General features: G+C 44.4%; 1 protein-coding gene across 1 annotated transcript in view; it reads right to left on the bottom strand.

The window, feature by feature from the left end:
• LOC311061635 (receptor-type tyrosine-protein phosphatase U-like) overlaps window positions 1-18717 on the bottom strand; it is a gene marked incomplete at both ends in the record, with an annotated part of 164373 nt that overhangs the window by 41908 nt on the left and 103748 nt on the right. Inside the window, 6 exons of the mRNA XM_084080326.1 lie at window positions 339-477; window positions 5196-5232; window positions 8259-8538; window positions 9424-9526; window positions 11471-11672; window positions 15435-15544. Coding sequence (XP_083936452.1) covers window positions 339-477; window positions 5196-5232; window positions 8259-8538; window positions 9424-9526; window positions 11471-11672; window positions 15435-15544 — 871 coding nt within the window. The remainder of the gene's footprint in view (window positions 1-338; window positions 478-5195; window positions 5233-8258; window positions 8539-9423; window positions 9527-11470; window positions 11673-15434; window positions 15545-18717) is intronic.

The following is an 18717-nucleotide window of genomic DNA, read 5'->3' as shown; positions in this document are numbered from 1 at the left end:
GGGCTACTCAGCCAGCATACAGATCTTGAAATTAGAATTAAAATAGCGTATGAGATGAATGGAACACAAAAGGTTGGCTGAAGCGCCAGAGAATGTAGGATTAATGCTCAGCAATTTCACTAACTCCGATTGCAATTCATTCTCATTGTCAAATGTATTTCTCAGTGGAGCACAGCTGTCAAAGTGGAATAGAGATAAATGTACTCGTGGATGTGCGACTTAGGAGCTCCACCAACTCCACACTGTAGATGTGGAACCAGCAGTACATGGATCATGGCTCCGACGTCAAATATGGAGTATAAATCACTTGAGACTGACCATCAACACTTTGTACTTACCCCTTCTTGACAACGATGACAATGGCCCCCAGAAGCAGGATGAGGACCACCAGACCTCCAGCACAGGCTCCCAGGATCAAGCCCATGTCCTCTGCATGCTGGGATACCTCCAGAGCCCGCTTGGAGTCCTTGCATGCAGCTGCACAGAGGAACAAAGACACAGTGGATTTGATTCATTCTGCGTTTAATATAAGAAAGAAAACACATTCATCTTAATCTTGTGAATCTTGTCATCTGTGAAATGAGGCCAATTCGCACCTGGCACCACTTCACTCTTGGAAACTTTGGAATGTCACATCTGCATATCACGGTCTCAAGTGTATCATTGCAATTATATCAAGACTCACCCGCAATTGTGGCCAAAAAGTATTATTTTAACAGTTAACTTTTTCTACTCATGTCTATGGTTGCTAATCCATACCTCGCACACGTAGCGTATGTGGGTCATCGTGATTAAACAGAGAACTTCAATGCGTCACAATGAGCAGTTCCAGTTCCCCAGAGTTATAAGTGTTTGTTTTATTCATATCTTAGATGCTAGAATATTGCTTGGGTTTCCAAATTCACACTAAAAATCTCCTCAAGAATCACTCTCAACTGAAAAGATTTGTTAGAACACTTTCATTAACCAGACTAAACGATCAGCAGCACTCTTTTGTCAATTAAATCATTCGTTATAAAGATATTACACATTAACTTCATATCTAACATGTCCTTTTATTCTAAAATATACAGGTCAACCAGAAGGTTCTTTCAGTGGAGTTCCCTGTTCATACAGTATGTGCCCGACATTCTAAGGAGGTTGCAGTCAGTTCAACATCAACACACATAGAGGAATCAACGTGTCTCAGCACTTTTAAACTATTTAAAACTCTTTGCTCACTAACTAAATACACTTTAATACAAATGGACCTCTGAGAGTGGGTCCATTTGTACACTCTGAGTTAAATGAACAGAATGTTACTGTGCACGCCATCTCTCTCTTCTCACTCTGCGAAGATACTTAGACACTCAAAGGGGCTATCTCCCTGAAATGGTTGTCTTCTGATGTGCTGAGCGGGGAGTAATGTATAGCACGCCAATATCAAATACAATATTCACACTTGTATTTACATTTTATGAATAAAATGCTCTATAAAGTTTATTTATAGAGCACATTTAAAATGACACTGATGTCATCCAAAGTGCTATACAGATCAAACAAAACAGCACCAAAATACAACAAAGGAAAACACAAAAAGAATGCACATGAAAGAAAGCAAAACATTACACAACAACAACAATGAAGAGCTTCTCAAGCTATTCATGTTCTCAATTGTGAGCTATCTGACTGAAGTATCTTACGTTGATTTCAAAGTTTATTTTGTTCACCTGTCTTGAAGAAAAGGTTTTCATGACCTACTTGGGTTTTCCTTGTACAAATTTGTTTCTGGTTGTAATTGGTTGTTTTTGTGTTTTTGTCATTTTCTCACAAGGTTCTATCACGTCTATGTTCTAAGAAAGTAAGGTTCTAAGGTTAAAGTAACCTTAGCCGAGACTAAGCTTAGTAGAAACGAGTTACTCATTTAAAATTAGATTCAAATAGAGGCTGAGATAACTTTTAACAAGCTCTTCTCGCAGAGCAAAGGTTAATGTTTCTATTGTCTGCAAAACTCATTTCCAATCTTCAAACTTTGTTTTCCTAATCTTAGACGTTATGCCAATTTATGATTAAACGTGCAACACCCTAGTGATGTTGACATACTGTTCCAGTGACAAATGACCACGGAAAACACAACATACAACTGAACCTCCTGGCGGTTTGGAAGATCTTAGTGCCAGCGACACAGCGAAAAGAAAACGCATTACCCGACTCCTGCCCCAAATCTAATTGATAAAGCAGAAGATCATTCATGGATAAAAAACAGCTGCTAGGTGAAGCTGCAGGTGACAGTGGAGTCTTTTAATCTTAGCAAGCTTCTTTTACCGCAGCAAGAGCACAGAGGGAAGGTTTATCAGTGTAAAGTAGCCTATCATCCTCCTCAACCTACAGACATTATATCCACCTGAGAGAGAGAGAGCACACGTGCGAGAGAGATATGGTAAAGAATTTGTCACAATGGAGCACCGATCCAGTTCTTGTTCATACTGGATGGCGCTGCCAACTAAAGGAGTCAGTAGCCAAGTATATTACCACACACACACGCTCCGCTCCACTTATTCCCTACATTCCCTTCATACTCTCACTTCCTCGCTGCAATGAAGAGCTTCTCCACACAGCAGAGAGAGGGGGAGAAAAGGGGGGGCGGGGGGGGGGCGGTTGGCCTGGAACATGTCACTCTGGTTCTCTCAGTTAATGGATACTCTCTCTCATTCAGGGAGGCTATTTTCCATGGCAGACTCAGAGACATTATGTCACAATAATGTCACTGTCTCTACGTGTCGTTTGTCTCCATATTTTCATCACACCCAGCCAGGAGCTTGAAATCCCTCTCTCACTGAATCATCATTTGGGCTACCGTGCATGTTTTTCCAAAGACTAAATAAATTGCCATCAAGATTATAAGAATGAATGAAACAGAGCAGTGTAACTTGGTTGTACTGAGGCGCAAAACAATAAAGCCAAATTAAACGGCGTATTTAAGGCAGAGACATTTGAGGGACTTCACGTTGCATAAGTGTCGTTTGTTTGTCGGCCCACAGAGCCATGCCAATTTCATGTGGGAGTAATGGTGTTTCAGCTGAGCCCAAAAACAATTAAGAGGAACATAGAATATAGAGTCTAGCTTGCTGGGCATTTGCATGACTTTTTAATATCACTTGAGAAGAAGGCAAGCAAGCCGCCAGGCGAGCTAGTGTACGAGTGCTCCCTCCGCATGTCTCAGCCGATCACAGTGATTGGGGGCATGGTTTTTAGGACAACTGTCTCGGACATCGCTTACAGGGAGGTTAGGAAATAAATGTTGCACAAATGCATTTCATGTGCTACCTATTTAACGACACGCTCGTTCATAATGCCTCCACTCCTACAAGACACTACATTCATTTTTAGACCTTGAATTTCAAAAACAAAATTTATAAAAAAAATATATATATATATTTTGCATTTTTTCCCCCTCTATCAGCCACTATATAATGATGCTGGGGTGTTTTCCTGCATTGAAACAGTCCTCTTTCTGAAATCCGTATTTTCCCTACTATTTATGTTTGTCCGGGGCGTAAATTAACGCACGCATGTGCGCGTCCGTGTGAACATTTTACTTTCGGTTTTAAAACGCTCTCAAACTTTGTTTTTTGAGGCACAGAATTTACTTTTAAGATAGCGTTTGGATAGAATTTAGTTGTTTAACTTCATATATGTGGTCAATTTATCATGAAAGAGCCTATTTAAAAATAAAAATTCTGAGAACCAGCAGGGGCGGGCAGTAACACGCATTGTATCCGAATAAAGCAACCTATTTTCGGCATGGCCCCTTCAGAAGTCCCCTTAACTCTATGGAAGTCCCTCCTGCGTCACCCCCTGGTGGTCGGGGAAACGAACTGCTGGAGGCGCGGTGTTTGTTTATCTCTGAACTTGCCGTCAATCCCTTTAAGACCATTTAAGGATCTGTGGTTTGGCTTGCTGGGTAGTGGACTGGTGATGGTTATAGTGTCTTGAATCAATGCAGCTCCACAGACATGCTGCTATCTCACAACATGTGCCAGATGAGTCACTCTGCTCTTAGCCCCGTATTCAGAGCAAAGCCATTAGATTAAAACTCAATGCAGCAAGCATCCAGCTGTGGGAATGCAGGAAATGAGAAAGGGTTTGTAAGAATGGGTAATGCAAGCGGTGTTTGTATCTCAATTTCCTTGCATTAGCCTGTAATTAATCAGATAGTGTCCTTCCTGTCATCTGTGAGCCTTGTATTGTAAACACAAACAGAGGAGAGAACATGAGAGGAACGTATGGAGGCAGAGACGGCCAAAACAACAACCAGGACACCGTCTTCACGCCACCACTAATACCTGGACAGGAAATGGAACAACACCGGGGCCACGATCATATACAGGACCAAAGGATGTTTCATATAAATATGCCTGCAACCGCACCTCCTGTGCTTTTGTGTCGCAGCACCAGACAATGGAGAGGCGGGAACCTTTGATGTCACCGTGCTTCAGATAAGAAAGGGAGAGTTCGGGGAGAGGAATCCAATTTAACACGGCCCTTTCTCAAGAGTACTATGAGATTCTGACACAATTCGATATGGAGGGGGAAGAGAGGGGCTATAATTCAGCACCTTCCCTTCATCTGCTTATACTCTCTCTCCCTCTCTCCGCTGTTATTTGAAATATAGGCTTCTAATGTATCTCCGTCTCCCGCTCTGTCTCAAGGCGTCTCTCTCTTCCCCTCTCAGGAAGCAGAATACGGGGGCTGCGCTCTCTATTTCAAAGCTACCGTAAACCCGACGGGGGCAACACCAAAATGTCAACGTCAGTAATTGAAGAGTGAGAGTGAGAACAAAACGTCAACGTCAGTAATTGAAGAGTGAGAACAAAAAGTCAACGTCAGTGAAGACGGCTTCATGTTTAAGCGTTCAGCTGCCTGTTTGCGTCTGCTGTGCAGTGCAGCTCAGCTGACACACGAATCCAAAGCAACTCCCAAGTCCTCAATGTCAAAACCCTGAAGCATCAGCCTGATCTGAGGACAGCTCTGTCACACACTGTGACACGCAGTCTTACACAAATACTTAAAAAACACTTCAATAAGAAACTGTCACTTCAAACAGGTAACAGATCTGCAGTACGCAGTAATATGTGTTAAAGTGTTAAATTAACAATGGATTTCATTGTCTATAGTAGAGTCTATAGAATAGAATAGAATAGAATCAAAGCTACCTTTGCGAGCGATCCGGATGCAGTTGATTCTCGTTTCCTATGGGGAGAAAAAAAGAAGACACGAGTCATACTGTGCAACATCCATTTAAGTAGTCTTTTTGGCGACACTCTTGGTAGCTCCGTTGTCTGCTGGAACTGTTAACTCAGAGTTAAATTAACAATGAGGATTTTACAGTGCAGATTGGGGTCCCAGAGATAAGGAATTGTATCCAATGAGGGTGCATATCAAACTGGGCTTTCTTGAAATTAAAAAGGTTGATAACCACTGGTTTAGGTTACTGTAGCATGTCAAAGTCACCGAGACCCCCTTGATGTTTGATGGAGGTAATTTTAAGTTTCCCAGTGGTTCACATCCCATTGTGATGTGTCAGACCGCTCGCCCCAGCTGTCTTTCTCATCCATGTCTCCATGGGGCACATAATTAAATTAAGATTTAAAGATGCTAAATCAGACTTTATGGGCAATTATGCTAATCTGCGCTCCGCGAGTGGAGTCAGAACCTTTTCACCTAAAACGACACCAAACTGCCTATTTTAATGGAAAATCTCTTCCAAACGGAACTTTCAGCTCCTGCTGTCTCTGGAGGTGATAGATAAGTCATATTTACCTCCCACCGAGAGGTTATTAAAGCAGCTGCTGCTAATATGTCATCATATGTCATCTCTTCCAGTCCTATGTCAAAGTGTCCTCCTGGCCTAAACACTGTCCAGCGGCCTGCATGATACGTGGGATGAATCCCTGAGGAGCTTTACATAGAAACACCACCCTTTACCTGCCAATAGATCCAGCTTAATGTGACAGGGAGCTACAGATGAAGAAATCTGATGAACACAAACTGAAAAAGAGGTTTTTGAGGGGAAACACCAGACTGAATGTAGATAATCAATGGTGCAGCCGTGCTAATTCATTAAAGGGATAGTTCACCCCCAAAATGACTTTTTTTCTAACGATTAGTCACCCCATGGAGACTTGAATTCATGGATATTGTTTTGTTTTGGTCCCATTCCTATGCCAATAATTTGATGACTGGCAGCGGTTCCGGTAGGAGACACAAAGAGTCTCCTTTGTTTCTCCTACCGGAACTGCTGCCTACTGGTCATCAAATTATAGGCTTAGGAATGCGCCAAAAACAAAAAAGGTATCCGTGCCTAATTGATGAAAACGTTTTTTTTCCCCGGTGAACTATCCCTTTAATTCATTTATTTATTAATTCACTCACTCATTCATTAATCCGTTCATTCATTGGTTGGTTGGTTCATTCATTCATTAATTCGCTCATTCATTCATTCCCTTCATTCACGTGATTTTTGCAGAAGGGTCAGATCAACAGACAGTGTTTCATAGACGAGTGAGTACAAACACCGTCTCAAACACTGTCTCAAACACTGTCTCTCAATGGAGGTGTCGGTCACACTAATTACTCTTTCTATCCGCTGACAGCTCATATCCACGTACATGATATTTATCCAACACAATTCTCACCATAAATTGTCCCCCCCCACCCTCCCCCCTCATACTGCTAAGCAGCCCACATCACATAGTAGAATAGAACGCGCTGTCATTCAGAAAACAGATCAGTGCATTTTTGTAATTTATTTTTTGGAGCTTGTAACGTGATAATTAAAACACACAATAGCATCCAGAGGCTGTTTTGTCATTTGAATGACAGCGAGGACAGTGCGCTTCAACAAAGCACTGGTTCCAGCACAGCCTTTCATTTGAGTCTCATTTGGGAGGAGAGCTCTTGATGTGAGGCTTACTGGTGGTGCCTCTGAATCAATAGGGAGAGATTTCAATCACATTTCACAGCACAGAGACACAGGGAGGCCTTGACCTTCAGCTCTCAGCACAGCATTCATGCCAATGGCATAAAAGACACAGAAGAAAATGGCTGCTCTTCTCTGCAAGGTTATTGTTCTTACCAGGGGTGAAAGAACAGGGGTAAATGTCCGGTATGGCGTTCCACGAAAAGATTCTGTGCCAGCACGCCGTACCAGTAAGAAGAGGAGCAAATGTGATAAACCCATACAACCCGTCTGCCACGAACGCATGTCCAACAAGAAAACACATGTACAAACGTAGATAAACAGCTAGTTTTATTATAAAGTGCTTCTAAAGCATTCCAGTGTGTTGTGTCAACTTATTCCGTGCTGTTTGTGGTGTTTCTTTACTCCACCAGGACTCTCCTTATTCATGCTTGAGCCCCCACCTCTACCCTACCTCATCTCCTCTGTTTTTTATAGACTTTTTAAAAGACTCAAAGGTTGCATCACTTAAAAAAAGAAGGGCAGAAAATCAATATAATCCCCTCATAAAGCGCTGCAGCATGATGTAATTAAATTATTAATAGCAGTACCACCTTAACACTGACATACAAGGCTGGTAAACTGTAAAACATATATGTAAAATATAATAATAAATTGAGTCGGACACTAACCAGGGACCTTCTGATGCCCAGACGGCCTCTCTACCCACTTTGTATTTAGTGCCTTCAAAACAGATTACCTTTGAATGTGTTTCTAACAAGCAGTGAACAAACCTAAACTGACTGTGAAGGTTGCTAAAGCATAAAGGTGATGTGTCTACACTCTGGAAACAGCAGTCCTGTCAGGTTGTCTAAATCATTGGTTCTCAAAGTGGGGTCCGAGGACCCCCAGGGGTACTTGAGGGGGTTCCAGGGGGTCCCCAGCTAAATGATGGACAGGGACCAAATGGAACTTTATAGGTCTATAACTCTGAGAGTGTACAAATGGAACCAAATGGACCCTAAGGGGTCCATTTGGTTCAATTTGTACACTCTCAGAGTTAAATTAACATTGATTTTACAATATGAATTGGGGTCCCAGAGACATACATGCCATTACATGGGGGTCCGTAGCCTAATGCATGTCAAACTGGGGGTCCTTGAAATGAAAATGGTTGAAATCACTGCTAGAGAGCCGTAAAAATCTTCTATTATGGGGGTCCCTGGCTTGTCTTTTCAAATGGGGGTCCGCAGTCTAATAAGTGTCTATTTGGGGGTCCTTGGCATGAAAACGTTTGAGAACCACTGGTCTTACTCACCCCTCTGAAGTTGCTGGTAGCCTGAAAGAACACCAGGTAGTTCTTGGTGGGGTCTAAGGGAGCGTTCCAGTAGCCGTTGTAGGTGTGGTTGTCTCCCACGGTGAAGGGCGTGGCCTCCGGCAGACTGCTGGGGGCCAGCTCGGCCGTGTAGTAATGGGGGGCTCCTTTAGCCTGGGCCTGGCTGTGGGAGTTGGGAGTAGGAAAACAATCGACGGCGCCCAGCTCTCTCTTCTTCACCTGCCTGGATCCATCCTCTTCCACCACCACCACCTGGTACGCACTGAAGGCAAGCAGACACACGTTACTATGGTACACATCTCCAGTCCTCTGGGATCCACTACTACTCCTGGTTTTCCCGCCTACCACGTAGTTATAAAAAAAAACACCATATATCATCCAATCGTCCCAACTTGGAATCACATGTTGAGGGGCCTAATAGAGCACACCGTCAAAAAGCACATTCAATTCTGCCCATATGGGATGCCACAAATATGAAGTGTACCCGTATGCTGTAGAAAAGCTATTCCCCCTCGCGGCTTCCTCAGGTCCTGACGGCTGCAGCCCACGACTTACCCAGCCCTGGGTAGGCCACCCAGCCTGGCAAAGATCTGCGCTCCACGGAGTGCCCCTTTCTAGGTTTCTGTTTTATTTTGTAGTTTTTATTTTTTTCTATTGTAAGTAGGTCATTAAGCTTTGTCTTGTTCTCATCAGGGACTAGTTAGAAGGTGAATACTGTAATTAACGGTCTGGTAGGATATAAAAACATCAGTACCAGTGTTCCATTAGGACACAAAGTGTTGGATACTCACACAGTATTGGCAACTGCAATAATAATCATGTGAACACAGGAAGGGAGGTTAAGTACTTTCCAATATAGCCACTTCTTTTCTCCTATTGTACATCATCACTAATGGACAGCAATTTACAACAAACATTCATTTCTAGTCTCAAAACTTCACCTAGCATACAATTATATGAAGAAGGTTTAGATCTTTACACCCTCATACTCACTAATGGAAAGACACTGAAAAGACCTTTTCAGTTTTATAAGGCTTAAATCTACAAGCTGAAGGACATGCAGCAGCGTAGCTGTAAACGCTGCAGTGTGGTTGGTGGGTCTTTGAACGTGCAGCAGCTTGTACAATACATCAGTAACAAGGTGTACCTGACAGGAGCTCCTCTGCCCACCGCAGGGCGAAGCACAACTGTGATGGTGCTCTCTGACTCGCTCAGCGGAGAGGGAATATCTCCATAGTCAAACACAGGAGCTGCAGAGAGAGAGAGACAGACAGACAGACAGACAGACAGACAGACAGACAGACAGACAGACAGACAGACAGACAGACAGACAGACAGACAGACAGACAGAGGGAGACAAAGAGAGAGAGGATGAGGGGAAAATAAACTAGCAGAAAGGATGAGAACCAAGACACTCATACCGTATACTGTAGTTCAAGGGACTGTCAAAACAATTTGGCGTACAGAAAGCAAAAATATATAGTAGGTTTTTATGCAAAACAAACACTGTGAGAAATGACACCATCCAAGCCTCTTTGCTTACACACTATACTTACTCATTATATCCCTACATCCACAGCCACCCAGTCACCCACACAACAACGCCACTAATTGATGGGTGCGCTTGACGGCCAACCGCACGGAAAACAAGCGGCCCTTATAATTAGGGTTCGTCTTACAGCAGAACAAGCTCAGCACAGCTCTGGGGAACAATGAGGTGGTGAGAGTTCCCACCTCCTATTGGGACAGAATTAACTGCGGTGTTGTACCGTTTCCTATAGGGACAGAATTAACTGCAGTGTTACTGTTGCAAGTGGAGATCATTGTAAACCAGATCAGATGAAACCAGAGCCCAGAACAGTCAAATGACTTGTTTCCTGTTTTTTTTCTCCTTCTTTACTTCAGAGAAAGGACGTTGATTCTGCTGTACTATTATGTATATGAAAACTACCACAATGTGCAGTTGTGGTTAGATGAACCACAAGGTTCTGGATTCGATCCCGGGCATCACCAACTTACTTATGAGTAGGCTTGGGTAATTAAGTTGTGCGGTAAGAACGCCGGGAGCTGATGGTAGGTGATGTGGTAAGTACCGAGAGCTGACGGTAGGTGTTATGCACATCTCCCAGCTCATTCAAAAGGGGAGAGAAACCCTTGTTGGTCTGATACCCAAATAAGCCACTCTGATGTGTCTTTGACATTTAAGCTGGCGTGTGCTACACAGAAATGCACTGACATACGCACGTGCGAGCGCACACAGTTTCACACACTCACGCAAACAGGCTTAACAGCTGAGGCGTGCATTATACATAGGGAGATGTGTGATGCGCGTCATATTTCAGCCAGTGCAGACTAGGTGGTTAAATCCCACATGAATTATGAACACACTAACAGTGTTTCATTAATAGTGATACATTACACATTCATGCTTCCATTTCCTGTTTTACATTTCCGAAGCCAGCAGTACGAACACGTGTTTGGCCAAATTCACTACCTTGACAGCCGGGCTCCCATCTAACTTGCTCTGTAAAGCAGATGGAACAGACTAGAGCAGTTTGTGGCGCTGGGACTCATATTGACAAGACAGCCTCCAACTGGTAGATTCAACAAAGCTGTTTTCAACAGAACCAACCAAGCCAAACATTTACAGTTTACTCCAATTTATGCCTGCTGTTGTTTTGTTGTATGAAAACGGCCGTTTAAACGTATCCAGTGTGGATACGAAAGGACCCACACTGGCCAGCCAAATGTTTTTAAATGAGAGTGAATCACAAGCAATCTTTTTCTTTTTCTTACAATTTGACAGCTTTGTGTAACAGCATACTTCTGTTGAGATAAATTGGCCCCTCATTTGAAACAGTGCAGTCAGACGGAAAACAAACTGAGACCTCAAGATCAAACCAAACAAATTGTTTGCAACTCAGAGTTGGATCTGCAAAGTAGAGGGAATGAATGACCACCTGCTGAGTCAAAATTCTTCCTTAAAATACAATTATTTTACACCTCTATCTGCACTTTACTCTTCAAATGTGTACATACATTCCAGGTATTTCTGACTGTAAGTCTGTCCTTAGGAAAGAAGTGCAGTGTCATGTGTGAAGTCTATCGGATGAGCGGTTCTCCAGAACCGGCTCACTCCGAACGCGCATGCGTTCCGAGCGGCTGCCAAGCCCCAGTCAAGCAAACCAGCTCACCAGAAATGTTGGTGGTGATCTCGGTGAGGGCTGTCTGGCCAAAGCCCTTGGCGGTGCGGGCGCGGACAGACACCAGGTAGGTGGTTCCTGGGTGCAGGCCTGAGAACATGTGGTAGGTCTCGTTCCTCAGCTTAAAGACGGTGCGTCTGGGCCCCGGCACGTTGATGCTGGGGTCAGACGACTCGATGCTCTGGTAGGAGATCTGACAACAGGAAACAAAAACACACCCGCGGGATTAACACCTTCATGGGTTGTTTCTTTGTTACCATGGCAGTTTGATACGGAGAGGAATGATGTTTGATACGGAGAGGAATGATGGAACGATGATTTAATACCTGTTTACTATTGTTATATGAGAACAAGCTCTTGTAAATTCATCTTTACTGCCGCAGCGAGTGAGATGCTGCTTATCAGTGTGGATCCAGTAAATCTCATGCTGATCTCATGCTAACCGGGTGAATAACTGAGATCCTCACCTTACTGAATAATAGGCTCTATTCACAACAGCCATATTGTGAAGAAATTCACAGGTGTTACCAATGATGCTAATGAAGGCTCTGTTCCATTCTGGTCAAGAGTCAGGGTGCTGATATTGTGCATAGATATAGAAACCTAGATACCTCATTGGCCTCTGCAGTTCATTGGAGCAACCTGTATCGCAATACCCTTGTATTGCTTCCGCCCTCAGTCACGTGCGTCACAGAAGGGGGCGTTCAGTAGGCCTCTGATTGGCCTACCAAACGTCCCCTTCTGTGACGCACGCGACTGAGGGCGGAAGCTGGTGTGCGCCCGAGATACAGACGCCTCAGAGCCGGAGGAGGCGTCTACCTTTATGTCTATGATATTGTGCATGTTGGCTCACTGGAAACACTTCTTACGGGTGTGTAACCCGTTATGGGGGTCACTGTGCTACACTAAATGGAACAGAGCCTTCATTAGTATCATTGGTAACACCTGATAAGGAAGTTATACTACGGCTGCTGTGCATAGAGCCTATTGGCAGCACTTCACACAAAGGATTATGCATTGTTCAACTTTGTTCTGTTTCTCTGGTCTTGTCTTGTTTTTTTGGTTTTTCTTTACATTTGGAAACTTTCAGCTGTAAACTGTTTATAAATCAACGGATATGAAAACAGCCTCAACACTTATAGCGATGTTGTTGGCATGGAGCAGCGCGCCAACACACTGCTGTGGTGGAACATCTGGCAAATGTGACGATGAGAACAACATGGCAGCACCGTTACTTTAGCCGCAGAGGATGAGAACAACATGGCATCGCTGTCATTTTGGGCTGAGCCTGCGACAGCGAACCAGCTGGTAAGGTGTTGGTGTACAGTATTTGTGCTGTTCAGGTGTTATTGTGCCTACTTACGCCCTCGCCACCCACGGACCTGATGTCTCGGCCTGCGTGGGACTTTTGCCAGGTGCCCAACAAACTCTGACTCACCTCTTCATCCCCCTTCACCCAGCACACACCAACATTATTATTATACGGGCAATTTATTTTTTCACATTACTTCCCCTCGCCAAATTCTTATTGTCTCCGCCAGGCCGAAAGGCATGGTGAGAGAGTATGTTTTACCCCCTGTCCGTCCATCCGTCCGTGTGTGTGTCCGTCCGTCCGTCTGTGAACAGCTAATCTCCGGCACCATTGGCTTGATCGCAGCAAAACTGTGCACACACACTCCCTGGATGCCAATTCAGAACCTCTGCCACAAATTTTTCACATGGGCCTTTTATAGCGCCACCAGGAGGCCAATTTGTGCAAAACATATTTTTTGACAGTACTCCTACAGATTTTGTCCAAAAATCCCGCGAATCGGTACACAGTATCTCTATAGTCATTAAACGAAACCGGTCTTTCAGATTTTTCAAATTCCATCCTGATTGGCTAAAAATGGCTTCGAAAGTTTGCAGGAATACTCCGTTTTGAACAAAATGCCTCAAATCATGAACACAGCATGCAATTTACGTGAAATTTGGCACGCATATTTCCACTATGCCGAGGAAGAAATGGCACTTGAAAATGTTCTAATCAGCCTCATGGTGGCGCTATAACAGGCCAATTCATGTTTGTTCCTATAACTGCACCGATCTGTGTAAAACTTTGCATGAGCACTCCCTAGAGGTCAAGGAAAAACTTTTGCCCTGCATTTTTCACATCTGCCTTTTATAGCGCCACCAGGAGGCCGACTTACGTAAAACACATTTTTTTATATTACTCCTTCCGATTTTATCCAAACTTCACGCAAATCGGTACACATGATCTCCATAGTCATGTGATCAAGACGGATGTGTTTGATTTTTCATATTCCATTCTCATTGGGTAAGATTGACATCTAAAGTTTACAGTAGTGGCTTGTTTTGAACAAAATTCCGCAAATCATGAACGCACCGTCCGATTGCGGTCAAACTTTGCACGCACCTTCACACTATGTTGAGGAACAAATGCCACCCTTTTAACATTGCCTGTTATAGCGCCACCAGCAGGTCTAATTTAGCAAAACATTTTTTTTTTTCACAAAATGCCTCAAGCCATGAATGCAGTGTCCGATTGCCATGTAAGGCCTAATAAGAAATGGCACCCTTTTCACATTGGCCTATTATAGCGCCACCAGGAGGCCACAATAACCTACCTGACCTGGCGGAGGAGACCTGTGCTCCGAGGAGCACTTTTTCTAGTTATTATCTCAATCTGTTTTGTATGCGACACAGATGGAACTGTCGACCGTCCCTCTGTCTGTCCCTCTGTCTGTCTGTCTGCCCACCGTCCCTCTGTGTCTCCACGTTCTTATTTCAACTCTCTCCTATAATTCACTCTCTTTCCTGTTTGTTCTACCTCGCATTTCATCCTAAACCAGTCTCCTTCTCTCCAGCTTGTCATCTTTGAATACATGTGTGTGTGTGTGTCCTTCCCAGCCACACACCAGACTGTATCCCTCCACCCCAGCCCCACCCCCTGACCACAAACAACGCTTCATTTTAGAACTTTAAACAACAATGTGTTCTAATATAAATCCTCTCATGCAGCCCAAGCTGTTATGAGGCCATCAATAATTAATTAGAAACATTTAAAGTTGCCCCCTTGTGGAGGCATCTCTTAGGCAAATGTAATTATAATGCTTGTCCGCCATGTAATTACAGCCTGGAGTCTGGGGTTATATCTCATTACCATAAGAGTGTGTAAATCTCTGGGCCGCAGCGTGGCGGTCCAGGCACCCTAGGCTGCAATGGCAGCCTGACGGCGTGTCGCGGGTTCGAGTCCCGATCCCTACGACCTTTGCTGCGTGTCACTCCCCATCTCTCTCCCCATATCCTGTCAGTCTACTGTCCTATAAATAACGGCAGAAAAATCCCTCCCAAAAAAAGACTGTATAAATCTTATGGACTGTGAAGAAGGATCCTTCCATTTAATGGTTGGGACTCCTGTGTATCGCTGGATGTCTCCCAAGTCCCAATAGTTGGAAGAATGAACTAACAAAAACAAGACACAGAGGCTATGTGCTCACACGCTATGGTGAGCCTTGTGTGCTCACATTGATAACCTTGCCTATGGAGCTTGGGCTTGCACTTCACTGGATGCACGTAGTAGCGGGAGCTGAGCTGCGATTGGTCTACTTTTGTGGGGACAGCGAAACAGAGACACACACAGAGATAGAGACAAACTCTGTTATAGGTGGCTAGGCCTCTTCAGCTGCACACAATACAAAGTCAAGCTACAGTACTGTATGTTTAATCAAAGGGAGAGACAGGGTTGAAAGCAGAGAGAGAGAGCTAATTTTGAAAGTGAGAACATCTCTCTTCACTGAGTCATTGCTGACTGACTGTGAACAAAATAGCTATAGCTATTGAAGCAGCATCCTATCCCCCACCGGCACCGGGTTTAGGTGAAAGAATTACGCATCATAGCTTTTTTCGCTGCGGGAGGTTTTTAACGTGACTAAACTCTCTTCAGATAGCTTACCTCGTATTGTGAGATGAGGCCATTAGGCTCTACAGGCTCCTCCCACTTGAGGAAGATCATATCGTCCAATGGGGTGAAGGTCAGTGATTCTGGAGCGATGCCACCGGGAACTACAGAGAGAAAGAAACAAAACAGCGTTCTCAGTAACAAACCGCATGGATGGACTCAACATTAATGGACTCTTATGCCTGTCGGCCAGAGGATATAAACACATCGGACAGAGAGGAAAATAAGCCAACCCAGGGAGGAACGAGAGAAATGAAAGGGGAAAGAGCAAGATGTTTTGGAAGGAAAGTGATGAAGGGGTGTGCAGACAGGTCCCGCTGCATGAATTGGGATTGTGTGTGCCAGCGCTGCAGGCTTCCCTCCACTGTCTGATAACAGAGCACCAAGTCTTAGAGGATGACACGCCATTTTTCTTCTTTAGCGCCATGCTGACTGAAGAAAAAACAGGGAACTGAGCCAAAACAGCCACAAACAGGACTTTTGTTTTATATCCTGAGAGAAAATATTCCTGTATTTCCGCCTCCATGAAATGCATGTTCCAAACAGCATGGAGGGACATTTCCATCAGAAAGAGTAATGTTCATAAAAGACAGAAAGGAAAATTCATATTCTCTATATCGCGTTCTCCATCTGGCTGGGTGCGCGTGTGTGTCTGTGCATGCACACACAAGAGTGTGTATGTGTGTGTGTGTGTGTGTGTGTGTGTGTGTGTGTGTGTGTGTGTGTGTGTGTGTGTGGCAGGCAGGCAGGCAGAGGACACTTGAGACAAATCCCGTTGCCTCCGTGGATCATTGGCAGTCAAATCTGCTCCCTGTGCAGCACAAATCATTGCAGCCATGTTTGACTGTGGAGCTCAACAAGAAATAGACACAGGGGAAACTTTCACCAGCTGGGTTTCAATTACCCGTTATCTCCAAGTCTGACAGTGGTTCCTGTCAGGGCCGGACTGGGACCAAAATTCAGCCCTGGCGTTTTGGTCCGAACCAGCTCACCACCCCCCGGGCCGTTTTGTCAATGGGGGGGGGGGCCCAGCACCTACAGTAGGCTGCACATGAACTCTGCAGCCGCACTGAGGCCACTGCTGGAAGGCATCCCAGCCCAAACATTAACGTAACTAATAATTGGGCCGCGCGACCCGGAAATGACCGTAATAATCATAAAACGGGGAGCAAAAATATTTTTCTTTTAAATAAAAATAAAAAATGCCCGGTACGCCAAATGGCCAGTCCGCCCCTGGTTCCTGTACTGACAGAGGGACTAGAGAACTGTCAAATCTGTTCAAAGGAAAACTATTCACCGAAAAATCAAGAAAAGGTGTAGGGGGGTTTTATGGCTTGACACATTTGTGAGTTAACTGAACAACTCAGAGCAAATAACTAATTCGAAGTTATGCAGCATTCATCACTGCAGGGCGATGGAGTAAAGCCCTTCAGTGTTTTGCACATTAGCTCTAGTCTGAAAGAGCAATGTGCAGGTGCAGATAATTAAGAGCGCTCTCGCTTTTCTCCGTATCGCTTCTGCTGTTCGGCAGTTTCAAGTGTTGTGCTGTTCAACTGAGTATGAAAGTACATTATGTTCTCAGCAGAGAACTGAAAATGTATGGGATCACTGTGCGTTATTATGGCCAATTTCATCACAATCATCATAACGTTCCACTTGCTCCATGGACCGTGACATAAAGAATGTCACCAAGTGTCATTCCATTAGTGAGCAACGTGTTGCTTATTCTGATACACAGGAATACACATCTGACCTTCTGTTCTTCCAGTCTGGGGGAATTTGCATAAGAATGTGTGTAATCTGCTGATGTACACAGGAAAATATTAATACAAAGATAAGCAAAATAATTGTATCATTTTGCTGGTGGCCATGGCGTTCCTGATACATTTTTCACTTGGCTTCGTTTAAAATGGCTGATATTCTATATAGTTATGCTGATCCCGCTTATTTTATGTGTCAATATTTATTGTGTGTGCGTGCGTGCACGCGCTTGTGTGTGTGGTAAAAGACCACCAGAAGGCAGGATTTTGTGTACACATTGCACAATTATTATATGAGAATTCTAAAGAATGCACAGCAAATTAACAGAATCCAAAGTAGTTTCCTAAAACAGATGTCATCTGTTCAACACAGAAATAAATGCATCCGGGGCATCTGGGTGGCACAGGTGGTAGAATTCCTGCCCAACACTGTGGAGACTGGGGTTACGTTACTCCACGGTGCATCCAGCTTGGCTGGGTGCTCCAGTGAACACAATTGGCCACGTTCGCGATTGGCAAGCCGGCAGGGGAGGGTGATCTCCGTCCCTGCGTTAGCGACTCCTCCACAGGTTGGTTGGGGAACCTGTTCAGCAGGGAGAAGAACTGGGAGGGATAGCATGTTCATCCACATTACGAGCAAAATTCCTCACACCTGCGAAACTCCTCACTGCCAGATGAAAAGAAGTAGCTGGCGACTTCATGTGCACCATGTGTATCGGAAACATAACAACTAAAGTGGGGTGCGAAAAATAATGAAAACTAGAAAAAGTGCTCCTCGGAGCACAGGTCTCCGCCAGGTCAGGTACGTTATTGTGGCGTCCTGGTGGCGCTACAATAGACCAATGTGAAAGTTGTGCCATTTATTCCTAGGCCTTTCACGGCAAGCGGACACTGCATTCATGATTTGGGGCATTTTGTTCCAAAAATGTGTTTTGCTAAATTAGACCTGCTGGTGGCGCTATAACAGGCCATTGTGAAAAGGGTGGCACTTCTTCCTCTGCCTAGTGGGAATGTGTTTGTGAAATTTCACGGAAATTGCAAGCTGCGTTCATGATTTGAGGCCTTTTGTTCAAGACGCACCAATCCTGCAAACTTTGGAAGCCAACCTTAGCCAATCAGGATGGATTATGGGAAATCGGACAAATCCTTGTTGATCACATGACTATATAGATACTGTGTACCAATTTGCATGATGTTTGGATAAAATCTGTAGGAGTAATGTGAAAAAAATGATTTTGCACAAATCGGCCTCCTGGTGGCGCTATAACAGGCCCATGTGAAAAATTTGGGGCAGAGGTTCTGAATTGGCATCCAGGGAGTGTGTGTGCACAGTTTCACAGCGACCGGGTCAACGGTGCCGGAGATTAGCTGGTAACACACAGACAGGACACACACACGGACGGACGGAAGGACGGACGGAGGGTAAAACATACTCTCTCGCCATGCCTTTCGGCCTGGCGGAGACAATAAATAAACACATTCACACTTTCCTCACTAGGACAAAGGTTGCAGTAAAA

This window comes from Gymnoscopelus microlampas, assembly GCF_963454915.1.
Source record: "Gymnoscopelus microlampas genome assembly, chromosome: 15".
Taxonomy (NCBI): domain Eukaryota; kingdom Metazoa; phylum Chordata; class Actinopteri; order Myctophiformes; family Myctophidae; genus Gymnoscopelus; species Gymnoscopelus microlampas.
The sequence above is the reverse complement of the archived record's forward strand: the minus strand, read 5'-3'. Positions and strand labels throughout refer to the sequence as shown.